Raw genomic sequence first — 21,014 nt, 5'->3', positions numbered from 1 at the left:
TTCTTCCCCACAAAAAGACAAGAGTCTGTTTTTGATAATCCTCAATATGCTTGTATTCAAGCTCACCTAAAGTTAAACAGCTCCATTTTTGTTTAAAAATCAATAGATGACATGAAACTGAATGAGTTTGACTAGATCCACTGCATTCGGGTCATGACTCAGGTCCTTGCTCCAATTTCCTTTCACTCTGTGAGAGAAGCGAAGTCGTCCACCTCCCTTGGAGCGCAGATGGCGGTTTTAGATGACCAACACTTTATTGCCTGTGCAGTGCAGAAGAGAAAAAACAAGCAAAAATTAAATGATTGGCTTGCAAACCCTGATGAGCTTGTCCTATTAAAAATCAAGTAAGCACTTAGCAGGAAGGTGCCTTATATGGTATCAGGTCAGCGCTCTCTGGACGCGTGGATTGTCTGGTCGAATGTCAGACAGGGAGGGTGTTTCATGAACAAAAACATTGTGTTAGCGGTGCAGGTGGGGGGGCTCTATGGAATGAAGTGGAGATTCCTGGTTAAACCTCATGTCTCTCCAGCTCTTTGCCAGTGCTCCTCTCTAGGTGGTGGTGGGGGGGGGGGGGGTCTAGGCTGGGTTGGGTTGGGGTGTTGGGGGGGCTGTGGGCCACAGACGCTAATCAATCCCATGCTGCTCCGGAATGTTCCTGGCAGCACATCACTGCGTCCGAGTCCAAGCAATGTTTTCACTTTTATCTTTTTTTTTTCCCCTCCCTCGTCTTCCTCCTCCTTCTCCTTTTTTTTCTATTTCTTTTATTTCTTCTGTTTCCTCCTGCCCTAAATCACCCCCCTCTTCCCTCTTCTGTTTCCTCCTGCCCTAAATCACCCCCCTCTTCCCTCTTCTGTTTATTTTCTCCTCCCTCCCTCCCCCTCTCTCTCTCTCTGTTGGTTTCTTTCTTTCTTTCTTTCTTTCTTTCCCGCAGCAGACTGCTGTCCCAGCAATCTCTGTTCTAGACTTGGTACGTTCTTTACGCTCAAACACTTCCTGTTTGAGGCTCCACCTGTGACTTCCTCCTGACGCTCATTTTCTCAACCCCCCCCCCCCCCCCCTCCTCTTCCTCCACTCACATCACCGCCCCACCTCTGGTGCTCTTGGGTCTGTGGGGAGGTTGCAGGGGATAGGATGGGCTGGCGAGAGGGGGAGGGGGCCTCTGGGGGGGGGGGGGGGGGGCTGCAGCTTTTGGGCAAAGCATCTTGGGAGATGTGCATTGATGTGCATTGGCTGTGATGGCCTTCCTTCACTACTGAACCACTGCTGTGGAAAACATGCTTTAGTCGCTTCAACAACGTTCACATCCTTAGTGTCTGTACTTAAAGTCGCTGTAAGATGTGATATGTTTGTTTAGTTCAGCTAGCTATCTCTATGAAGTCTCTGATATGTTCCTGATGCAACTGTATCTGCAATTAAATTGTCAGCAGAATCCAGCTGTCTTAACCAATCAGGAAACCTCTGAAGAGATGAACATCCATATAGTTTTCATACAGCCTCCAGCGGAGGCATTCTCTGGGGGAAATGTACCAGTATGGCTTACAGCATCTTTAAAACAACAGATTGAAAAAATAAATATATTAATCCTAAACAGAAATGCAGCCTTCTAGCAGTTTAAAATATAGACATAACCCAATAAATACGCCAGTCAGAGAAGCACCTGTGCAGTGTGTCCACACAGCTGGTCAGTAAAGTGAATGCAGGACACCAGGAAGGGTCTCTGTGCATGACCTGGGGCTCTTCCTAACAGTGACCCCGCCCGCCCGCCCGAACCGGGGCCCTTTCCCATCAGTCATCATCATCATCTTCTTCATCATCATGATGTGGGGGTGCTCATTTGGGCTGTTTGTCTCCTCTGCGTGCCGTACCAGTGTTTGAGCCTGTCTTGTGTCATTTTGTTGACCTGCATTTACAGTCGTAGCCGGTTTTGTGTTTCTTGCGTTTGTTTCGACGAACGTTTTAAGAACACTGGTCCACTCCCTGGTCTGAGTCGGGTGACCTGTTTTGTTTCATTGCTGGATTGTGATCTCTGCTCTTCTAATGTTTGCACAGCCCGTGTCTCTCTCTCTCTCTCCTCGTCTGTCTGCATGTGTGGATGCCTTTCGTTTCTCTTTCTGCTGTGGTTCTCTTTTTGGCCGTCTGTCTGCACTACACATTGCCTCTCTTAACCCAGGGGCTAACCAAAAATGCACTTGGAATGAAAAGGAACGACAAAAAAAAAAAAAAAACTTTAATAGGTGTACAAGCACACGTTTTACCTGTAATGTCCCCTGCAAAAGGCCTCATCATCATTAAAGGGCATCGTCCCAGCACATCTATTACACGGCTAGTTTATTGAATCTGCAGCTGACCTTGAGCCTCGAGTAGTTCTGGCACCTGCATGGACGCTCCAGATGTCCATTACCTCTGAATCATCCTTCGTGTACAGGCAGGGTCCCTCCTGGGGTTTCAGCACTTATATTGAATTGGACTGAACCACAAATTCAACGTGCAGCAAGTTTGTTCTGCCCACTGAACCCTATTCTGTGATATGCTGCTGTACAGCTTGCTGTTCATATACTCAGCAGTTGTTTGCACGAAAAGGCTAATTGAATTTGCCCTTGTGGCTTGGCGTTAAATTGCTGTTGGGTTAGACCTCCATATATAGACCAGTGTAGTAAAGATGTGGTGGTTGAAGTCATTCACTACCAAATTGGGCACAATGTGGGAGCTATATTTGTCCAAAGACTATATTTGGTCAATTTTTTAGGAGAACTGTAGCGTGTATAAAATTAGTCACGGCTTACTAGAACAAACTTGTAGACAGACCCCAGTCAAGCTGTTTATTTTAAATGTATTGTTTTTGGGAAATTTATCAGCAACATCATCACTCACAAGTCTTCAGTATTCAGTACCGTCAGTTTTGATATCCATCCGTGCCGTATCATTGCACTCATTTGTGGTGTTTTGTGGTGTTGCGTTGTGCCGACTTCTTACTGTGGTGTGCATTTTGGGGGCAAACCCCCCCCCCAAGCAGCTGTTAACGTGTTCTGTGTTTGGTGGCCGCCCCACAGTTGCAGGACGAGGAGCGGAGGAGAAAGCAGCAGCTGGAGGAGATCCGCAAGCGAGAGGCTGAGGACCGGGCCAAGCAGGAGGAGGAGAGACGCTGGCGGGAGGAGGAGCGGGCCCGGCGCGAGACTGAGGAGAAGGTACACCCGTCTGCTAGTCTAGTCCCGGAGCAAGGAGCGCCCAAGCTCAGACGCGACGATACAGAAAAGCCTGAATGTCATTCAATACGTTTTTTACCTGTTTATTTAAACTAGCTGATTAGCTGACGATTCTGAGGTACATAAATGTTTTGGAAGCACAAATGAACGCAACGTTTAAAACGACTTCTGAACAACTGTGCTTGGAAGGACCACCATTGCAGGAATATTTTAAGCTACACATATGGCTCATTTTGTTGTGTAAGTGTAAGCAGACTATGTTGTCAGAAAACTACAAAAAGCGTATGGGATTAAAAAAAAAAAAAAAGGTCTATTTACAGGATGTTCAACAGCATGATTTTACTTCACAGAGCGAGCTTTGTGGCCGTATTCATGACAAGTATCTGTCAAGCCAACTGTCATCAACCCAAACAGCATGGAGACCTTTGTCGTCTGTTGTGGAGACCGAGAGAAAACAATCTTACCGGCTTTAGACAGCATAATGCCATGCTAAGACCAGCCAGAAACCACACGTCATAACTCAGGCAGCCAGAAAATAGAAGGCCGTTGTTATGACTGTGTGTTTAACGCTTAGATTTCCTAAGGTTATATAGTCCTGGTCAACACTGTAGACGACTCTCATGCAACGATGGCTTGTGTGAGAGGAGCAAAAAACGTGGAAGGCCATCCTGCTCACCCAAGTCATCTGCAGTAGTGGTCATCATTTACAGGGAGCAACCTTTGCCTTACTGTGTGTGAGGGATTTTGACAGACAATAGCTGACAGAACCTTTGTGAACAAAAGAGGAATGAAGAGATGTTGAATGTCAGTGGAGCAGTATTTACAAAGAATCGTATTGTTTACATGTCCTTGGTTGAAGTTGGTTATTTGAGGTTGTGGATGGGGACGATTGAATCACCAGTGGTCTGAACCAGTGGTTGGTCATTCCATTCTTTGTTCAAGTCTCGACACACCCAACCTCCATTGTTTTCAGTGTGTTGTCATCTCAGATCTGTTTCGCTGGTGTTGTCAAAGTGTCCTGTGAGTCATTTTTCAGACCACTGGTAATTCGACGTCCCACTGATGCATATGTCCAACTGCATGTCTTGAAAATGTGTCCCATTCCTTGTGTGTGATGAGTACGCCCCCCCCCCCCCCTCCTTACTACACGGAAAAGCATGAGTCACATCAATGTCATTTCAGTTTCAGGTTTGTTTTATGGTCATCATTCCTTACAGGCATTGCTTTGATCCGTTTTATGGCCCTGTCCCTACCTCCTTACCATCCTGGCTATGGCTTGGGCCATAGCAAACACATCTTCATCAGTGCCCCACCACCACCATTTATTTCATTACTGGCATCCCCCCCCTTCCCTTAACCACCCAGAACCCCACACAGGGTTTATGGATACTCTGAGCATAATCAAGCCAAGGCCCTGATGGCCCCATGAAGATTTCTCCCAAAGAGAGTCCACAAAAAGCCCCCATTCCTAGAGAAAAGAGGCCCCCAGCCCAACCAGAGATGGATTGTTCTCAGTTTAACAGTTTATCCCCCCGCATAACCCCATATCTAGCACCCCCCAGCCCCCAACACTATAGTACATTGTCCAAGGTGTATAGCATTCCCCTGACAATCCCTGCCCAACTATACAGACATGGCATTCAGGAACACTGCTGCTTTTCAACCCATACATCCTACATCATCAGACCAGTCTCCAATGACGAAACCACCACACAAGCACTGACACTGAAACAAAGTAGCAAAGGGTAGCCTGGCCTTATGGTGTAGCAATCTACTGGCACCAGAAATGGGCCCTGTCCACTAATCTTGTAGCTATAGATAGATCACTTGCTAACCTCCTAGTAGTGTGGCCATAGTTGGCCACTTGGCTAGTTCTCTCTAACCAGCTGTTCCCCCTTCCACCAGAGGAGACAGGAGGAAGAGTACTATAACCGCCTGGAGGCGGAGAGGCGCCGGCAACATGAAGAGGCCGAGCGCAAGCTGCTGACCCCCGATGAGCCTGGTCTGTACAGACCGCCCCTCCCCAAGGACTACCAGCCCCCCCCTCCCGCCTCTCCCGCCAACACAGCCAACACTAACCACAGCAACAGCAGTGCTCCACCACCCCCCCCCCAGAGAAACACCTCTTACCTCAAAACCCAGGTCGCCTCCCCCGACACCCTGTACACTGCCAAGTTTGTCTCGTACAATGATGAGGAGGATGAGGATGAGGATGCTGGCCTAGCAGGTCAGGTTAAGCTTTCCGCGACCCGGAAGTCATACGGCGACCTCCCACCCGCCGCGCATAAGCCACAGCCGCCGCCCCTTGCGCGAAAGCCCCGCCCAATGTCCGACGGGATCTTTCTGTCCAGTCAGTTCCACCTGCCTGCTGACAATGCCAACAGTACTACTGGCCGGGCAGGCCACGCCCCTCCACTCCCTTCCACCAAACCCAACTTCATTCCACCATCCAATTCTAAAGGTAGAGCCGCAAAACGAAAGAGGAGAGAGGAGTAACCCCCCCCGACCCCCCATCACCCCACCCCCCCCCCCACCCCCCCCCCCACCCTATTCACTCCTCCTCATTCTCTCGTTTATTTTTACACGTATAATTTTTGTGTCGATTTTTGTGTTGTTTGATTCAGTCGTTTCAGCTGAGAGGGGTGGCCTCATTTCCGCTCCTCCCCACCCCTCTCACTATTTTCCCATCCTTCCCTCCACATAGTCCGTAGATCTGTAAAGTAGCCTGTCAATCAATCAGTCAATCCAATCTCCCTTGATTTTTGTCTGTCCTCTATTTTTCCCCATCTCTGTAGTGTTGTGTTTTTAGTTTTATGTCCGTCTGTAATTTTTTGTCCCCCCCCCCCCCCCTGAAATTCTCCCCACGTAATTATCTTCTGTCTTTGATTCCTCTCCTTGTAAAATCACCCCACTGTGCGTAAAAGCAATTGATTATTCACTCACTCCTCACCACAAAAAAAGCAAATCAAAATAATAAAAAAAAAACTGTGATCGATCACTCCCAAGCATCCAAGACGTTCAATCAAAGTACTGTTGGTGTTGCCACCCTGCCCCTGTCTGTCTCGCTATGTGTGGGTTGGCCCCCGCCTCAGCTCCCAGGCCTGGTGGCTATGCTTGTTGTCACTCATGGTGGTGGTCCTAGAGCAACGACTCTTCCTCAGTACTAGTCTCACTTGGCACCAGAAAAGGGAAACTGATCTGAAAAGAATGGGGTGTCCTACTTGTTTGTGGCTGTTTCAAAGGGCCCAGTCATATAGTTAGATGATATTTTAAGCACTTTTCATGTAGGAAACTCTCATTACTTTTAATCTGTTGGAAACGATATTGTTAAGAAGTTTTCAGTGGTCACTGTAATTTAAAATACATTATATATGCTGACATTTTGTTAACTTACTTTTAAAGGTCTCTATTGCCCTCTAGTGGGACATTTAATGAGTGGTGGTTAATTGTTCTTTTCCAACTGAAAGAACTATGGCCGTATTTAATTATAAATCATATAATTTAATTTAATTGGTTAGCCTGTTGCCAGCCTATTTCCTTGTTTTATTTGTCACTTTAACATTCCATAATTTAGGTTGTAGATATAAATTCACTTTAATTGAGGATGAGAGTCTAATTAAGAAGCACTCATTTAGAACGTGAAATAGCCATACACAAATGAACGCCAGTAATGCAACCCAGTCAATGCCGAGTCTGTTTGACCCTCCAGTGTGGCTCACTGCATCCTCCACCTGCATGTCACACCTGCACAGGTGCCCCCTCCCCTGACTGCCAGACCAGTTTTGACCTGAGTTGCATTATTCATCATTCTGATTGAGGGACCAATCACTAACCTTGGCGCTCCTGCTGGAGTTTAAATTAAACAAATAGGCCAATCCGCTTAAATGCTATGCACCCCCCCCCCTCCCCCCCTTGCTTTAAATGACCACTAATTTCAGTTGATGCAAAAAAATCCATTGCTATTTACTGCCTTTGCTTCTCTGCCTTTTTCCCCTTTCATGAGTTCATTCTCCTTTGTCTGCAGCCATCTTAACACACACAGTCTCACTGAAATATATTGTGGGGAGCCACCACCCACTAGTTGGGCACCTGTTAGTCATTTGTATATTCAAGAGATTATGTGGGCTTCTGTGTAGCTTAAGACATGCTGCCTCCTGATCCTGTCTGAGTCTTGTGTCTGTCTGTGAGCTTGTTGGCTGTTTTGTCTCCATTTTGTTTATGTCATGTCTGTTGCTCCATCACATGCAGCTGCCTCAATTTACCTCTTCCACACACACACACACACACCCTCCACTGAACATGGGGCTGGGGCCTCAGGTGACTCACTGACCTGAGGCCGTGGCCACTTAATACCAGTTTCACACCAAAGGAGAGCACTTCACTGGTGGCAGCAGAGCCCAAAGCAAAGCCTCTAGAACATTATTCAGGGTTTGGAAATGAGTCGAGCCCTCAGAATTCTGTGCCTGGCTTTATCTCAAAGGAATATCACAAAAGATTTTAGACCAACAGAAAAATGTGTTTTTGTAACAATCTCGATTTATTTTAAACAAATACTATCCTTGGCTCAAACTTTAGTCTCCCTTTTTTATTTCCTCATCACAATAAAGACTCAAGTATAAGCTTACATCTGGCTCGACGAATGAGATTTAAAATCCCTAAAAGAGCGGCTTTTGTGCTCTTGGGCGGTGTTTGCTTTCCGTTTTCTCAACGTGTGGTTTTTCCCTCTAGGAGCAGATGTTGGAACGGCCAAGGTCTGTTTTAGAGAGAAGCCATGAGCCTGTTTTTAGCACTGGAGCCATGAGCCTGTTTTTAGCACTGGAGCCTTTGCTCCTGAAATCCTCTGCTTTCTCTGCCATCGAAGTGCTCTTCTGGGTTCACACTTGGCAATGTGTTTTGTGTCTGCCCCGTCCCTCCCAATTCATTCTTCATTGTTTGGGAAATGAAGACACACCTTCCCAAAACACATGCATTTGGATTCTAGTTGTGCTAATCACTCCCTTGAAAATTGCTATGTAATATAATAGACAACCACAACTAATTTTAAGAGATTCTAGAAGGTTGTAGTGCAGGACGAACGGTCCTTTAGCTGACAGACACATGGACATATGAGCCTCGGTTAAATGCTTATTTGGGGTACTGTGAGGGATGGAGGTCAGGGACCGCTCACAGAAAGGTCAGAATATGGCTTTGTGGACATTTGAGACACCAGGGCCAAACCAAATTTGGAACCTAACTGGATAAAGTTAGTCATTTAAAATTCCCTATTGGAACTTTGAGATTAAGGTTAAGAGAGTAGTAAATATGTTGCATTGAGCTTTTCATGGCTCAGAATGTTTGTAAAAAAAAAATTAACCAGAAGCTGCTTGGCTGAAGAGAGCCTCTTGACCTCCACCCTTGATGGTCCACACTTGTGCAACAGACCCTGCTTCAGACATGCCTCAGAATGCCTATAACACTAATACAACTACTCTTGCTGCTCAGCTTCTTGCGGTCTGGATTAAAATAATAAAAATTATCATCTTGAGATACTACAAAAAGTTGCTGGAAGCTACATCATATTTGGCCATCCTTAAATAGGAATGAAGGGCCTTGTTTTACTATAGGTACGTTTCCAGCAGTACAGATGCTAACCATTTTCATTGAATGTGGCATATTGAAACCAGCTATTTCCTTATATTGTAGGCCTTCATTATGGTGTTCGACCCAGCAGCTTTTGCAGTGTCTTGAGAGATTTATTGTGCCAGCTGTTGAAGGGAACTTTTGCATTGATTCATAATGTTGACTTTGCATTCTTTATTTTTCACCATTGAAACATTGTAGCAGGATTTAATTCGTACACTGGAAACACAACAGGGCTTGTAGGATCGGGAGAAGTTTACAAGGAAAAATGGATTAAAAGGTGAGCGTGTATGTATGTGATGAGATTCTACTAATGAAGAATGCATCTCAGTCTGGCAATTGCCTGACACATTTCAGATGGATTGAATGACTAAAGATTGCACTGTTATCTCAGTGTCCAAGCGGTTGAAGTGTTAAATGTATTACCGGCCCATCTTGATTACGTTCCTAAGTTACTCTTTAATTGGTAAGCTCTACAAGTCAGACCCATGCACCTATTTTAAATGCTAATTTTATTGTAATACATTTATTTACCAGATAAAATGTGTGATTTCCTGGAAAATGTATCATTTTCAGCATGGTTCCAAATTTTTGAAGAGAATTGTGTTTGTAGCTAGTAAGTAACCCGCAAAAGGTTGAATTGTCCCTCCACTCAAGCACAGTGTTGTTGTTACAGTGTGCCAGAGCAGGACAACACGATCGCAGGTAACCCCGAGAGCCTCACCTTTAAGGAACGCCAGCGTCTATTCTCCCAGGGAAAGGAGGTGTCCAACAAGGTCAAGGCCTCACGGAAACTAATGGAGCTGGAGAATGAACTGAACACAAAGTAGACTGGAGCCTTAGTTAGGGAAACACGAATGCCAGTACCTGGTCGTAGTACTGGGAATCTAGTTTGAGTTTCCCAATTACCTTGTTTTCCTTCTTCAAATCTTTTTTTTTTGTTTTGTTTTTGGTTTTAAGAGAGTAACTGGACCATTAAATACTATTTAGATACGTCATTGCAATAAGAGAGACGATACTGCGTAATTTCCCCTCTAAAGATTCAAAGATTATTATTGAAAAAGCACTGTAAAATGTTTTAATTATTTTATTGAGAAATTTTCAGTCACATGAAGGGGGTTATATTTTGGTTTCAATGACTTTTGGGGGGAAAAGATGCATTATTTTGTCATTTTTATGTTTTTTTTTTTTATTAGTATACAGTAATGTGGGATATTTTATGGTGTTTTATGCTCTTCTCTGCATTGCGTATTTCCCACTTATTTTTATGTTTTCCATGAAAATAAGTATTCAAACTCGACCAACCTTTTACTGTTATTAACGCTGCCCTATACTCTGTGAGCGTACTCTGCTTTCAGATTTAGAATTTGTTATATGATGGGAATTAGTCATCATCCAGACAGAACGCCACCGCCCATTCCATTTCACCACTAATGCAGGTATCACGAGGGACCGTTTCACTGAAGGTTCCACCTGTTTGTATAGCTACACTGTAAAACCTGTTTTCATCAATTCCATTGCAAGCTAACAAGGGCGTTCACTAGAGCATTACTCTTCGGAAAAAAATACTGTCATCTCAATGCCTCTGAGCAGTTTGTACTCATTGGAAATGAAACATTAAACATTCCTGCAAGAACATTTAGACAAGCAACATGTATCTTTCAGGTTTTTCTTCACCGTCTGAAAATTTGCCATTTTTTGCCCCAAAGTTTGATATTTTAGTGGTCATTTTTTCCTGTGACCCCTCTTTGCAGTTTTTTTTTCTTTTTTTTTTTAACTCTTGTTTGATTTGAATGGATATTTGCGTAGTTGAGTGGCAGTGTGATCAACTGGTGTAAAAATGACCAGTATGACAATGATGAGTCAAGAATGGGAAATGATTTCAGTTCAAATTTAAATAACAAACACTAAATGTAGGAATGTAACATTTGCGTAGAAAATATTTATTTTATCGTCATGCAATAGATTTGTTTTCCTATTTATGAAAATCTGTTTTAATTGAAACGATGAAAAGGAAACATTTGAATCGTACTGGTTTCTTTTTTCCCCTACTATTTTTTTTTTTTAACTGAACATGCCTAATTCCAGTGAGGTGTGTTTTTTCATTGTTTTAGGTTCCTTACTCCGCAGTATTGGAGGTAAACAGTTGATGCAGGATTAATTTGTGTTGCGTCTCCAGATACACCTGCATCTCTCCGTTCACAAATGTCTAGACTTACTGAACATGTTGTGTAAATAATTTTCAAGAGATCAAAGAAGACCTGACTTTACTTTGTACATTTTAATTAATTATCTATAAGGCTCTAGTGTCAATATCCCCCTTTTCTGCTCAGAAAATGTAAACTGACATGTAAACACATGTTTTTCATTTTAGGTTACAGGTTTATTTGGTTTCATTTTATTGGTTGTTTCATGTTAGGCTTTTGTAAATCAAATAAATACAGATTTTACAAAAAACATGGAATTGTCTGTACAATTTGTATAGAATTATACAAAGTATTATTTTTCACATATTTAGCCTTGGAACAAGTTGCCACTGTTATATAGCCAGTTATGTCAGCATCGGTTTAAGTAATCAGTCAAAATGAGCATTGGATCTTTACACTTACCAAGTTTTGACTCTAAAGGAGTTACAAACATGTCTGTGGTTGCAACACACAATGTCTTATATTTTTCAAAATAAAAAGTGAATTACATTGGGGTAATTTTCTCTTGTGTATGAGAATTGTTTATGGAAATGGTGTTGCTTTGGTCTTCCTAAATAATATGTATCCTTTTATCTGTCCAGTAATGACCTTTTCAAAGGGAATGTTGCTCAAGAAGAATATATTGCTGCAAAGTCAATGGTCGACAGACATGGATAATGGCAATCGGGGACTCCACCGTAATAAAGATAACTGAAGTGATTTCACGTGGAGACCGGATTTAATGTAAAGATGCTGGATCAGAGCAGACACCCTGCTGCCTTTGCTGATTTGATTAGTTTGTTAAATGTTGGATGCATTTGCAGAGAAAGGTATATTTTTTTGACATTTTTATTTTTTACCAGCTATTTTTCAGGTCACAGTAGACCTGATTGTTACAAATGAAGAGGACACTGAGTGAACCACCTATTCTTACAAATCTGATTCAAAGCTGCTTTCCCCTAATCTTCCAACAATTCCAGACTGCTAAAAGAAAATCCTAAGATTAAACTACTGTTTCAAGACATTTGTGGTTGATAATGTGAGACCATGTGGATATAAGGACTAGCTGTGCCTATCCCTCTGTATTCAAACTGTAGCCTACCTTACTTTTAATAAAGTCTAATACACCTCTTGTCTCTTTTTTTTCTTTTCCTTTTTGCCTGAATTGACACAATGTCTAAAAATGTATATTCTAGGCTAAAAGGAACTGGCTATACTTCTCTGCCTGCCATCACCTGGTAAATTATTGCATATTCTGATGAAAGTCCCGCACAGCCTTCTCCTGATCTCTGGTTTCAATGGAACCAGGGCGTATTCTTCTGATTTCCTTTATTGCTTCCTCTCCAGATAGTTTCCTCTTCTCCACCAAGTAGCATGCCAGCATGGTCCCTGTCCGTCCGTGGCCATGCATACAATGGACACCCACACCCTACAATGTACAGTAATTCAGTGAACATATTTTCTAACCAGATCAGGCAATAACATTCTTTGGTTTAAAATCCGCAATGCCAAAGGCCGTCAAGTTAGCCAAAAGTCTAAAGAATGACCAGTTTCTACCTATTATGAAAGCTGAGCAGCCAATCCAACAGGTAGGCCAAGCACGATAAATCTTACCTGATGTTTTGAATTTGCCTCTTCAACAATGGATAGAAACGTTTTAATCTGTTCGAAACTGGGCGGTGTGAAGTCCACAATGCCAATATGATGCACTTGGAGTCCAGGGCAACTGTCGTGGTGAGGTGGAAGTGATTCACATAAGCAAACTAGATGTTGAATCCCACTATCGAAAAGAAATTGATAGTGACCCGTGGCACATGGATATGCCAGGCCGGCCACCTTTTTCGGCTCGACCCAGGAGAAGTTTGGTGGAGCAGCAGTCGCCATTGTGTCGATACTGTAAGCAAGGTACACGATGTGTATCGTTTAAACGCGACACGCACGGACCTACTTGAACTCATACATAACACGGGTGTGGCGGGCCGTCCTCTTCATCTAGTCACAGTTCATGATTTGTCTGTTTTTTTTTTTTAAATGGGCATGTCAGATGTCATGGAGGTCACTTAAAGGTAAACTATGCAGTATTGGCAATTTCCTTACCGTTTTCTCAGTTTTTGCTTCTTTTTCGCTGGCTCTCTCATGACGAATGTCTGAGAAACAGCATCGCTACCTTTTTCTAGCCGGTGCCTGGCGTGTATGTGTATTTGAATGCACTAAAGCAATTCGTTACACGGTATACTTCCTGACACTGAGGCCGCCGGCCCAGTGCAAGGCTGGTTTTTCCGCTCACAGGCGCTAGGGGGAAGCGACACGGCCACCATTCAACCCGAAAAAAGTCATATTTAAAGTCACCATTCCAATGACTCTGAAGCTGTTAAATGAAGGTAAATTAAGCAAAAAAAAAAACTTGCATATTAAGCTAAAAAAAACCTGCATAGTGTGCCTTTAACTATGTAGGCCTAGGTTGTGTGCCTACATCTAGACATGTTCACATTTGATCACTCCGTAGAAGCCTCATAGACAGAATCCGTAAAATGAGAACAGAAATATAGAAAATAGTGTTTTACCAGCTCTTGTAGGCCTGCAGTGCCACTCCGCTGACACTAGCTTTACCTGTTTCCCGAACTATGCGTACGTCACAGCGGACTGTTTTCAGCTGTTCAGAAAATGGCCGCCACGACGATGGTCGGGGCTGCGAGAGATGCGAGTATGGAGGATAAAAAGTTGGCCTATTTCTCCTCCATCAATTCTATGGCCAACAAGATAATGCAGGAGAGAGAGAAAATTAAAGAGAAATATGGATCTGCCTGGGATAACATGACTCCGACTGAACAAGACTCAGCCATCGACAATGTAATGATGGATCCCCATATCAGAGCCCGATATGGAATGCACAGGGTGGACCGTGAAGAAGTTGTTTGTTATCCAAAACTCCTCATTCAGACAGGCCAAAAGATTGTACACTTTGGAGAAGAGGTAAGTGAAGACTTGACGCTTCTGTCATGTCAATGTACAGCCACTCACATCAGTTACAAACGACATCCAACGGCTAAAGATGTTAGCTAGCAAGCTAGTTAACGATGCCTAGCCGAGCCGAGATGATTTTCGGCCTCAAAACAGTCTGACGTAGCCTACTGAGCTGCAGCAGACGACATTTGTGTTTTTTGTTTGTTTGTTTTTCAAAAAAGACTTTGTTGTTTTTGCAGCTGCGTTACGGCTTAGCTAACGAAAACTTGTTGTCATTACTGAATCGTTGCCAATGTATTTTATCTTAGGATATTACTTGGCAAGATGAACATTCAGCACCCTTTTCCTGGGAAACAAAGGTAGGTCTAACCATCTAAATAGGATGTGTAGAATTCTTGTTTGGGAAGTTTATCTAGAACTTGAGTAGGCTACACATTCATCATTTCATTTGTGTCGTGATAATGTCTATAAGTCAGCCTGTCACTTTTAAATTCTGTAATGTATTTGTGCATGTCATTTTTACAGAGTCAGCTTGAATTCAGCCTCACTTCTGGTGCGCCAGAGCAAAGTATTTCATCCTCTGTAGCTGATCCAAAGCCAAGCAAACCTGCCCAGAACAACCAGATGACCAAAGTGGCTCCAAGCAGCAAGAGTTCAAATAATGACACGTCAGGACGACGAGAAGAAGAGTCCTCCTTCTGGAAGATCAGTTTGGAGAGATCCCGGCTCGAGGGGGAGAAGTCTGACTTCCAGTCCCTCACCCCAAGCCAGATCAAGTCCATGGAGAAAGGGGAGAAACCCCTTCCGTCATACCTTCGCACGGAGGCCGAAGACCCGCCACGGCCTACCAAACAGAGGGCTCCCAGACCCCCAGCGCCCCCTCCTCCCATACCCGTTAGTGTTACCCCAGCCGCTGTCATCGCGCCCCCCGCGGCCATCAGTGTGCTGCCAGCCACTCCAGCCAGTGTGCCATCCTCGGTGGCTGGTTGGGAGCGTGCCCAGAGCACCCTTCCCTCGGTGAGCCCCCTGGATGATGTGTTTAGCCCAGGCTTGGCCTTAAAGCCTTCTGCAGGCCATAGCAGCACTGCTAGGGAGGAAGAGAAGATTGATACCTCCCTGGGATCCAGCCCGACATTCTCTCAGGTGAGTCTTTCTATTGACGCTGTTAATTTCTGACTGCTTATTGGTAGTTGTTGTCGGGTTGGCACATTATTGGACCACAAGATGCGCTTGGTATCAATGTGTAATGTAGAGGTCTTTGTGTTGACACCATTACATGGTAGTCCACCTCTTTGTACACACAGTGGTGCTATCAAACACATTCATGTTTTGGTATTTGTTGAAACACACAGCACACCTTCTATGAATTATAGTAAGTAGTGCAGTGATGACGACCAACATAACATTGAACATGTTTTAATAACATCTTTTACTGATTTAGATACGTTGGACTATACTTGTTTAGGACAGAACTCTAAACCTTCTCTTTTTTACATTTTCAGTTAACGGGTGGCAACATGGTGAAGACAGGCTTTGACTTTTTGGACAACTGGTAACATGGGCGTGGGCTGAGGACATTGGACGCAGTTCCAAAGGAAAGGACCTACTCAATATCACACACACTACGTTTGCCTTCAGTATTTATTCCTGTAGCTTATGGCATTTATCACTGACATTTATATTTTCCCATTACTGCTCAAGTGTAACACTAGACAGTTTGCATACTGGTCACTACACTATGTTTTTGTTCATACATAAAATGAGATTGTACAATTTGTTGTTGGTTTAGACATGCACATGAAGCATTTAGGAATAAATGGACTATTCTAGATGAATGCATACAATATTTATCTCCAAGCAAGCAATAAATCAGGTAATTTTGTAAAACGTGTTGCATTTCCCTCTAAGTTACAATTGATTACTGTTGATACCCTGACCTCATACTAGTGCAAAGCCTGGATAGTGCACATTCTAACAGTAAAGTGGATGCATTAGAAGACTTGCTCGTTTTTTAGATTGACACTACCATTGTACACTTAGATTTGAGTATATAGTTGTTATTTTATCTTTTGTATTGACACTTTATTCATGTCCCATTTGCTGTTTTTGGTATGACACTCATGCATTTTCAAACGAATCATGCAAATACATCATCAACGTGAGAGCACTTTCTTTGTCTGTCTCAACTTTATTTGGACTTTGGTGTGAACCATTATCTGGCAGCCAGGTACCAATTATGACAGTATAACATTTTAGCACTGTTTTTTGTCATCAGCAGTAATTCATGCATGTTTCATGATGTTAAAATAGCTCCCTTTGCCCGAGGAAGGACGAAATTACTTTCCTATTCTGAAAATAATGTTGATGGAAAATGTGGTATTGAATGAGGGAGTCTGAGTTGGCTGTTTTCCTGGGGAAACTGTGTTTCCAGACTTCTCCACTGTGTGGCAGCACCATACCTCTGATCACAGTGGCATTAATACAAAGTAACAGGTCTGTACATCTACAGAGCTTTTGGGGATTCTCTTGGAACATCTGTAAGCTGTTCCCTGTAATTGGTGTTGCAAGACGTTTTTGTCCAGACACTATTCTATCTTGGTAATGTTTACATTAAAATTAAAATACACCTTTGTCAACGGGACAGGTAAACTGGTAATCACTTAATATCCATCTGTATATTTATTTTATTTCATTTTTATTTTTACCTTTTGGATTAAAAGTTCAAAGTTGATTCTAAAGACTTATTCTACTGAAAGAGAGATGTCTCCTCCTTGTCCATGCACATTCATGCGAATGATGTTATGAAGTTATGTTAAATCCCAACCTTGCCGTTAACAGTTGCATTCAGGAATGTGAAGCATGATTCCAAGTCATATTCATCAGCAGAAACTTTGGGAACATTGACACTGCATAACACACTGGATCCCTTGAGCTGAGAGGCCACACCCATATATCCTAATTCCCATCCAGCCCGCAGTGGGTTTGTGGAAAGTTGCATTCATGTGGTGCTTTAATGGGAATTCCTTCCCTCGGCAGTGATTTCAGCTAACAAGGATGTGCTCTCTGATTTTACCTCCTCGTTCAGTTTCACTGCAAATCCCTTTCCTGCTGAATGCTGGGTTTACCACAGACATAGCGTCACACAAGTCTGACTAACTAGGCTATAAAAAGAAATCTTAAGTCTTAATGGCACAAACCTGACTATACGGCAAGAGTGTGCTGTTCTGACAGCTGGACAAAAAGTGAACTGTTCACACAAAAGCTTGGAAGTGGGAGGTGGGAGTGAAAACAAAGCCATTTCCTGTTGTTGGTTAGGCCCACTCAGGACAAAACTGGAGGAGAGAGAGGGAGAGAGAGGAAGAGAAAGAGGGCTGGCCAGGGGAAACCAATAAGGGGAGTCTGAGGATAAAAACCGTACGGATCTGAAGGAAAATGGAAATAGTCGCATTTATTGTGACCATCTTGTGCTTGTCCTCGCTTTCCTCGGGTGAGACTGGAAGCCAAGAATCTGACAGCAAAACCCAGCCTGAGGACTCTGGCAACTCTACACTGATACAGGTGTGATCTTAACTTTGTTTTTGAGTACGAAGAGGTAAGAGAGAGACCAATCCAAATGACTTAATATGCAATTTGAGGAACAAAAATATTTGTTAATTCAGTACTAAGCCTAACGTGCAAATGTGTGCTGTGGTCCTTTTTCTCCTACTCTGTGCAGCTTCAACGCTTAAGTAAGCATTTAAAAGCAAAAAGGTGTCCTTGAAACAGCAGCATGTCAGTCTCTGAACATAAATATGTTAACTCTGCAGTCAGACTCTATGACTTGTGTGGTTTAAAAGGGCATCCAGTGTAGCTGTGTACATGTGAGCAATGTGGTTCTTCTCAGACTAGCAGTGTGTGAGATGTGTTGAGTACATTGATTTCCCACACACACACAGAATGATGAGGAAGAGAGGACTGAGCGAGGAGATGGAATGCTCATTGAGCCAGAACCCACATCGCCGGTGTCAGACATGGACAATAACTACAATTATGTCTGTAAGTGGCTCTCCTTCTTGGCACTTCTCAATCGGTCAAATGTACAGACTGCACCTCAAGTACTAGTAACAATTTATTGTGCTGTATACCCCAAAATAAGGCTCATGCATTCATGTAATTAATAGTCCTTTCAAGCAGGCTGTACTTTACTGGCAAAGAATTACGTACAAACACACTGAATCAAATGATCTAATGACTCGTAGAACTTAACACTCAGTTGTATGTCTTGTTTTTGTTTTCATCATTATCTTATTGAGTAGAACCCAGGCAACATAACACCTGTTTTTAGAGGCATCCTGTCACGAGTGGTAAAGCTTCCTGTCACAAGTGGTAAAGCTGTGACTAAACAGTGTGTTTGAATGAATTCCAAAACAGCCTGATTTATATTACCATGTGGATGAGCTGACTGAGGTCAGTACAAGGTAGGGAAATCCCTTAATAACAATTAATGGGCTTTATGACAAGAAATATGCCCATGGGAAAGGTGTGCAGATGAGCTCCCCCAGGTCTGACTGCAGAGAACGCTATTCGTCAAAAACAGTATGAGTGTTGTGCTTTGGGACCTTTTCAATCCTCCTTTGGTTAACAGACTGTACCTCTCCTCAGTGACAAGACTAGCAGCCATGGACCAGGCCATCCACCGGCTAAATGTTGGCCACTACACCCTGGATGTTAAAGTGACCCAGCTGCTGGAGAGGATCTCCAGGCTGGACAACAAGCTCACTGAGATGGAGGACAGCCTGCAACAGGTGTCCCTATTCAGCAAGGAAAACCGCAAGGAGATAGGACGTCTGGAAGGTTTGTAAAACTCTTGACTAACTGATTACACATTGAAAACAAGGCGGAAGGCAGTGGAAAAAAATGACCAGTGTTTGCACACCGGAATACTGTAGCCGGGTGCATGTGACTAAAACCACACACTTCTGACCATATAACCTTGGACTCTAATACATGTAATGCAACATAATGGCTCACCAATCATTAGATTCAAGAATTTATGTCACATGCATAACTTGTGGAAAAAGCAGTGAAATAGGGATGGCGACTACAACTCCCAGCTGTGCAAAGTTTAATAATAGAAAAGTAAGAAGATAGAAAACAGAAGGGGGGTGGGGATTAAATAAAATAAAATGTAAAAAGTTGGCTTGGGGGAAAAAACGTCTTCTTAGTCTTTCTGTTCTGGCCTTTTGTGATCGAAGCCGCTTTCCAGAGGGCAACCATTGAAAAATGTTATGGCCAGGGTGATGGCAGTCCTTTAAAATGACTAAGTTGTTCCAGATCGTAGTATTCTCAGGTGGTCATCTAACCTCCCTTACAAGTCAGCTGTTCAAGAGATCAAGTGGGCTGTCATGTTGCCATCACCTCATTCTTAGATCTCCACAAACTGGCTTGTTTTTGGCAACACCAAAGCTTTAAAATATCATTTTTTTTCTGGAATTGTCTCGTTCTCATCGTCAGGCTGCCAGAAGGGTCGACGTGTGGGCTACAAGTGCTTCATGGTTTACCGCGTGTACGCCACGTACGCAGACGCAGCCCAGAAGTGCCTGGAACGTGGCGGTCGGATGGCCATGCCGCGCGACCGCAAGGAGCAGGAGGCTCTGGCCGAGTACGTCCGCGCCGTCTTCCAGCCAGGGAACTGGCCCGTGTGGCTGGGCATCAACGACCTCCGCTCGGAGGGCCTGTACCTCTTTGAGGACACGACGCGCGTCACCTACTTCCAGTGGCGCAAACATTTCCTGTCCAGCCAGCCGGACGGCGGGAAACGGGAGAACTGCGTGGCCATGTCTTCAGACGACGGAGACTGGTGGGATAATTACTGTGACAGGCGCATGTATTACCTCTGTGAGTTCGAGGCCTGATCTACAGACTCTCACACCCTTTCCCAACGTTTCAACAACGTTTTGGTCATAGGAATATATTTGACGCTGTAGGACTCTGGCATTAAGTTTTCAGAAGATGTAGCCTTTATTTAGCAACTAGTTTTAATAAGTAGCTTTTTAAAAAGGACATTTATTTCCGAGTAGAATGCTCTGAATAAAATGTCTCAGAGTTTTGTGTTATAAAACATATTTATTTTTCACTCCTTGTACTGTAAAACAATTACGCACAGTAATTCCATATTATAGTGCAATTAGTGATTGATATTCTGAACATTATCCTTGTTGAAGCTGAATGATTGTATGCCTAAATGTATATACTTAAGGTTATTAATAACAGCTGAGCAGAGATAGATCATTATTGAAAATGTATTGTGATTTCAAGAAAAATCTTTAAGATTATTATGTAGCTTTTGGTGAGGTTAGATATAGTCCATACACAAAGTGATAATAAACAAGTCTGATACTATGCAACTAATCAAACATTGCATTGATTTGTCGGTATAACAAACAGGGAGGCTACATCGGGCACGTTACTGAAGCGTTCTGTTCGCGTAGCGTCTTTTGCAACAACTAGTTCCACTATGATCAATGGAACTGGCTACAGCAGACGTGATAGTGGTGCGTACGGTCAAATAAATAGACCAGTCTTCTAAACTAGTTTTACACGTCGCAAATGGAGTGCTTCAGTTATGCACCCGGTGTATCTTCCCTGTAAGTAAAATCAGGGTTCCCACTCTACATCAAATGTAAAATTCCATGACATTTCCCTGACTTAAATCCTGAATTTCCATGACCATTTGGAAAATTAATAAATGGGCATTGAAAAAGCATGGTAGGACTAACCCCGAATACTTAATCAAGCATTAATGGAAAAAGTTAATAACCCGATAAACACCAATGCTGTGTGGAAATATATTTGTATTAATGTATCTTGGAATGTTGGAAATTTTAAACTGCTACAATAAAATTCCCCTAACTTCGCCCCCAAAACGATTTAATTCCCAGCCTGGAATATACGTCATTACAATTCCATGCTATTCCAGAAATTCCATGACCTGTGGAAACCCTGTAAAATCAATGTGCAAAAATCGATCTGTGCTGATGATTTACTGGATATAAAAAAAGAA

At 43.2% G+C, this 21,014-nt stretch overlaps 4 protein-coding genes across 6 annotated transcripts in view; 3 read left to right on the top strand and 1 right to left on the bottom strand.

The window, feature by feature from the left end:
• Positions 1 to 11,281, top strand: part of LOC121711202 (afadin-like) — an 85,170-nt gene extending 73,889 nt beyond the window's left edge. Inside the window, 5 exon segments of the mRNA XM_042094563.1 lie at positions 932 to 967; positions 3,051 to 3,185; positions 5,109 to 5,664; positions 9,024 to 9,102; positions 9,499 to 11,281. Coding sequence (XP_041950497.1) covers positions 932 to 967; positions 3,051 to 3,185; positions 5,109 to 5,664; positions 9,024 to 9,102; positions 9,499 to 9,652 — 960 coding nt within the window. The 3' untranslated portion in view covers positions 9,653 to 11,281.
• LOC121711806 (dual specificity protein phosphatase 23-like) lies at positions 57 to 13,123 on the bottom strand. Of its 3 annotated transcripts, none has more exons than XM_042095642.1 (3): positions 12,623 to 13,123; positions 12,244 to 12,437; positions 57 to 260 (listed from the first exon to the last, which is right to left on the bottom strand). In XM_042095642.1, exons 1-2 carry the CDS (start codon positions 12,890 to 12,892, stop codon positions 12,252 to 12,254), a joined length of 456 nt encoding a protein of 151 aa, XP_041951576.1. In that variant the 5' UTR covers positions 12,893 to 13,123; the 3' UTR covers positions 57 to 260; positions 12,244 to 12,251. The 3 variants fall into 3 exon arrangements, with proteins under 3 accessions (XP_041951576.1, XP_041951577.1, XP_041951575.1); XM_042095643.1 differs by lacking the exon at positions 57 to 260 and adding an exon at positions 1,473 to 1,545; XM_042095641.1 differs by lacking the exon at positions 57 to 260 and having other exon boundaries at positions 10,858 to 12,437; positions 12,623 to 13,121.
• Positions 13,124 to 13,381: 258 nt separating this feature from the next.
• c6h1orf198 (chromosome 6 C1orf198 homolog) lies at positions 13,382 to 16,139 on the top strand. Its single transcript, XM_042095636.1, has 4 exons — positions 13,382 to 13,981; positions 14,281 to 14,331; positions 14,498 to 15,115; positions 15,475 to 16,139. The coding sequence occupies exons 1-4, from the start codon at positions 13,673 to 13,675 to the stop codon at positions 15,526 to 15,528; spliced, it is 1,032 nt and encodes a 343-aa protein (XP_041951570.1). The 5' UTR covers positions 13,382 to 13,672; the 3' UTR covers positions 15,529 to 16,139.
• Positions 16,140 to 16,936: 797 nt separating this feature from the next.
• Positions 16,937 to 20,353, top strand: clec11a (C-type lectin domain containing 11A). The gene is made up of 4 exons (XM_042095638.1): positions 16,937 to 17,530; positions 17,908 to 18,007; positions 18,614 to 18,805; positions 19,466 to 20,353. The coding sequence occupies exons 1-4, from the start codon at positions 17,405 to 17,407 to the stop codon at positions 19,864 to 19,866; spliced, it is 819 nt and encodes a 272-aa protein (XP_041951572.1). The 5' UTR covers positions 16,937 to 17,404; the 3' UTR covers positions 19,867 to 20,353.
• Positions 20,354 to 21,014: the final 661 nt, after the last annotated feature.

This window comes from Alosa sapidissima, chromosome 6 (assembly GCF_018492685.1).
Source record: "Alosa sapidissima isolate fAloSap1 chromosome 6, fAloSap1.pri, whole genome shotgun sequence".
NCBI classification, from domain to species: domain Eukaryota; kingdom Metazoa; phylum Chordata; class Actinopteri; order Clupeiformes; family Clupeidae; genus Alosa; species Alosa sapidissima.
This window is presented reverse-complemented; position numbering and strand designations above follow the sequence as displayed.

Coding starts and splice junctions, on each gene's coding strand:
- LOC121711806 (XM_042095642.1), bottom strand. CDS start 12,892: ATGGCGACTGCTGCTCCACCAAACTTCTCCTGGGTCGAGCCGAAAAAG. Junction 12,438..12,622: donor AGGCAAATTCAAAACATCAG/GTAAGATTTATC, acceptor TGTACATTGTAG/GGTGTGGGTGTCCATTGTAT.
- c6h1orf198 (XM_042095636.1), top strand. CDS start 13,673: ATGGCCGCCACGACGATGGTCGGGGCTGCGAGAGATGCGAGTATGGAG. Junction 13,982..14,280: donor TTGTACACTTTGGAGAAGAG/GTAAGTGAAGAC, acceptor ATTTTATCTTAG/GATATTACTTGGCAAGATGA. Junction 14,332..14,497: donor CCTTTTCCTGGGAAACAAAG/GTAGGTCTAACC, acceptor TCATTTTTACAG/AGTCAGCTTGAATTCAGCCT.
- clec11a (XM_042095638.1), top strand. CDS start 17,405: ATGGAAATAGTCGCATTTATTGTGACCATCTTGTGCTTGTCCTCGCTT. Junction 17,531..17,907: donor GCAACTCTACACTGATACAG/GTGTGATCTTAA, acceptor ACACACACACAG/AATGATGAGGAAGAGAGGAC. Junction 18,008..18,613: donor CAATAACTACAATTATGTCT/GTAAGTGGCTCT, acceptor ACCTCTCCTCAG/TGACAAGACTAGCAGCCATG.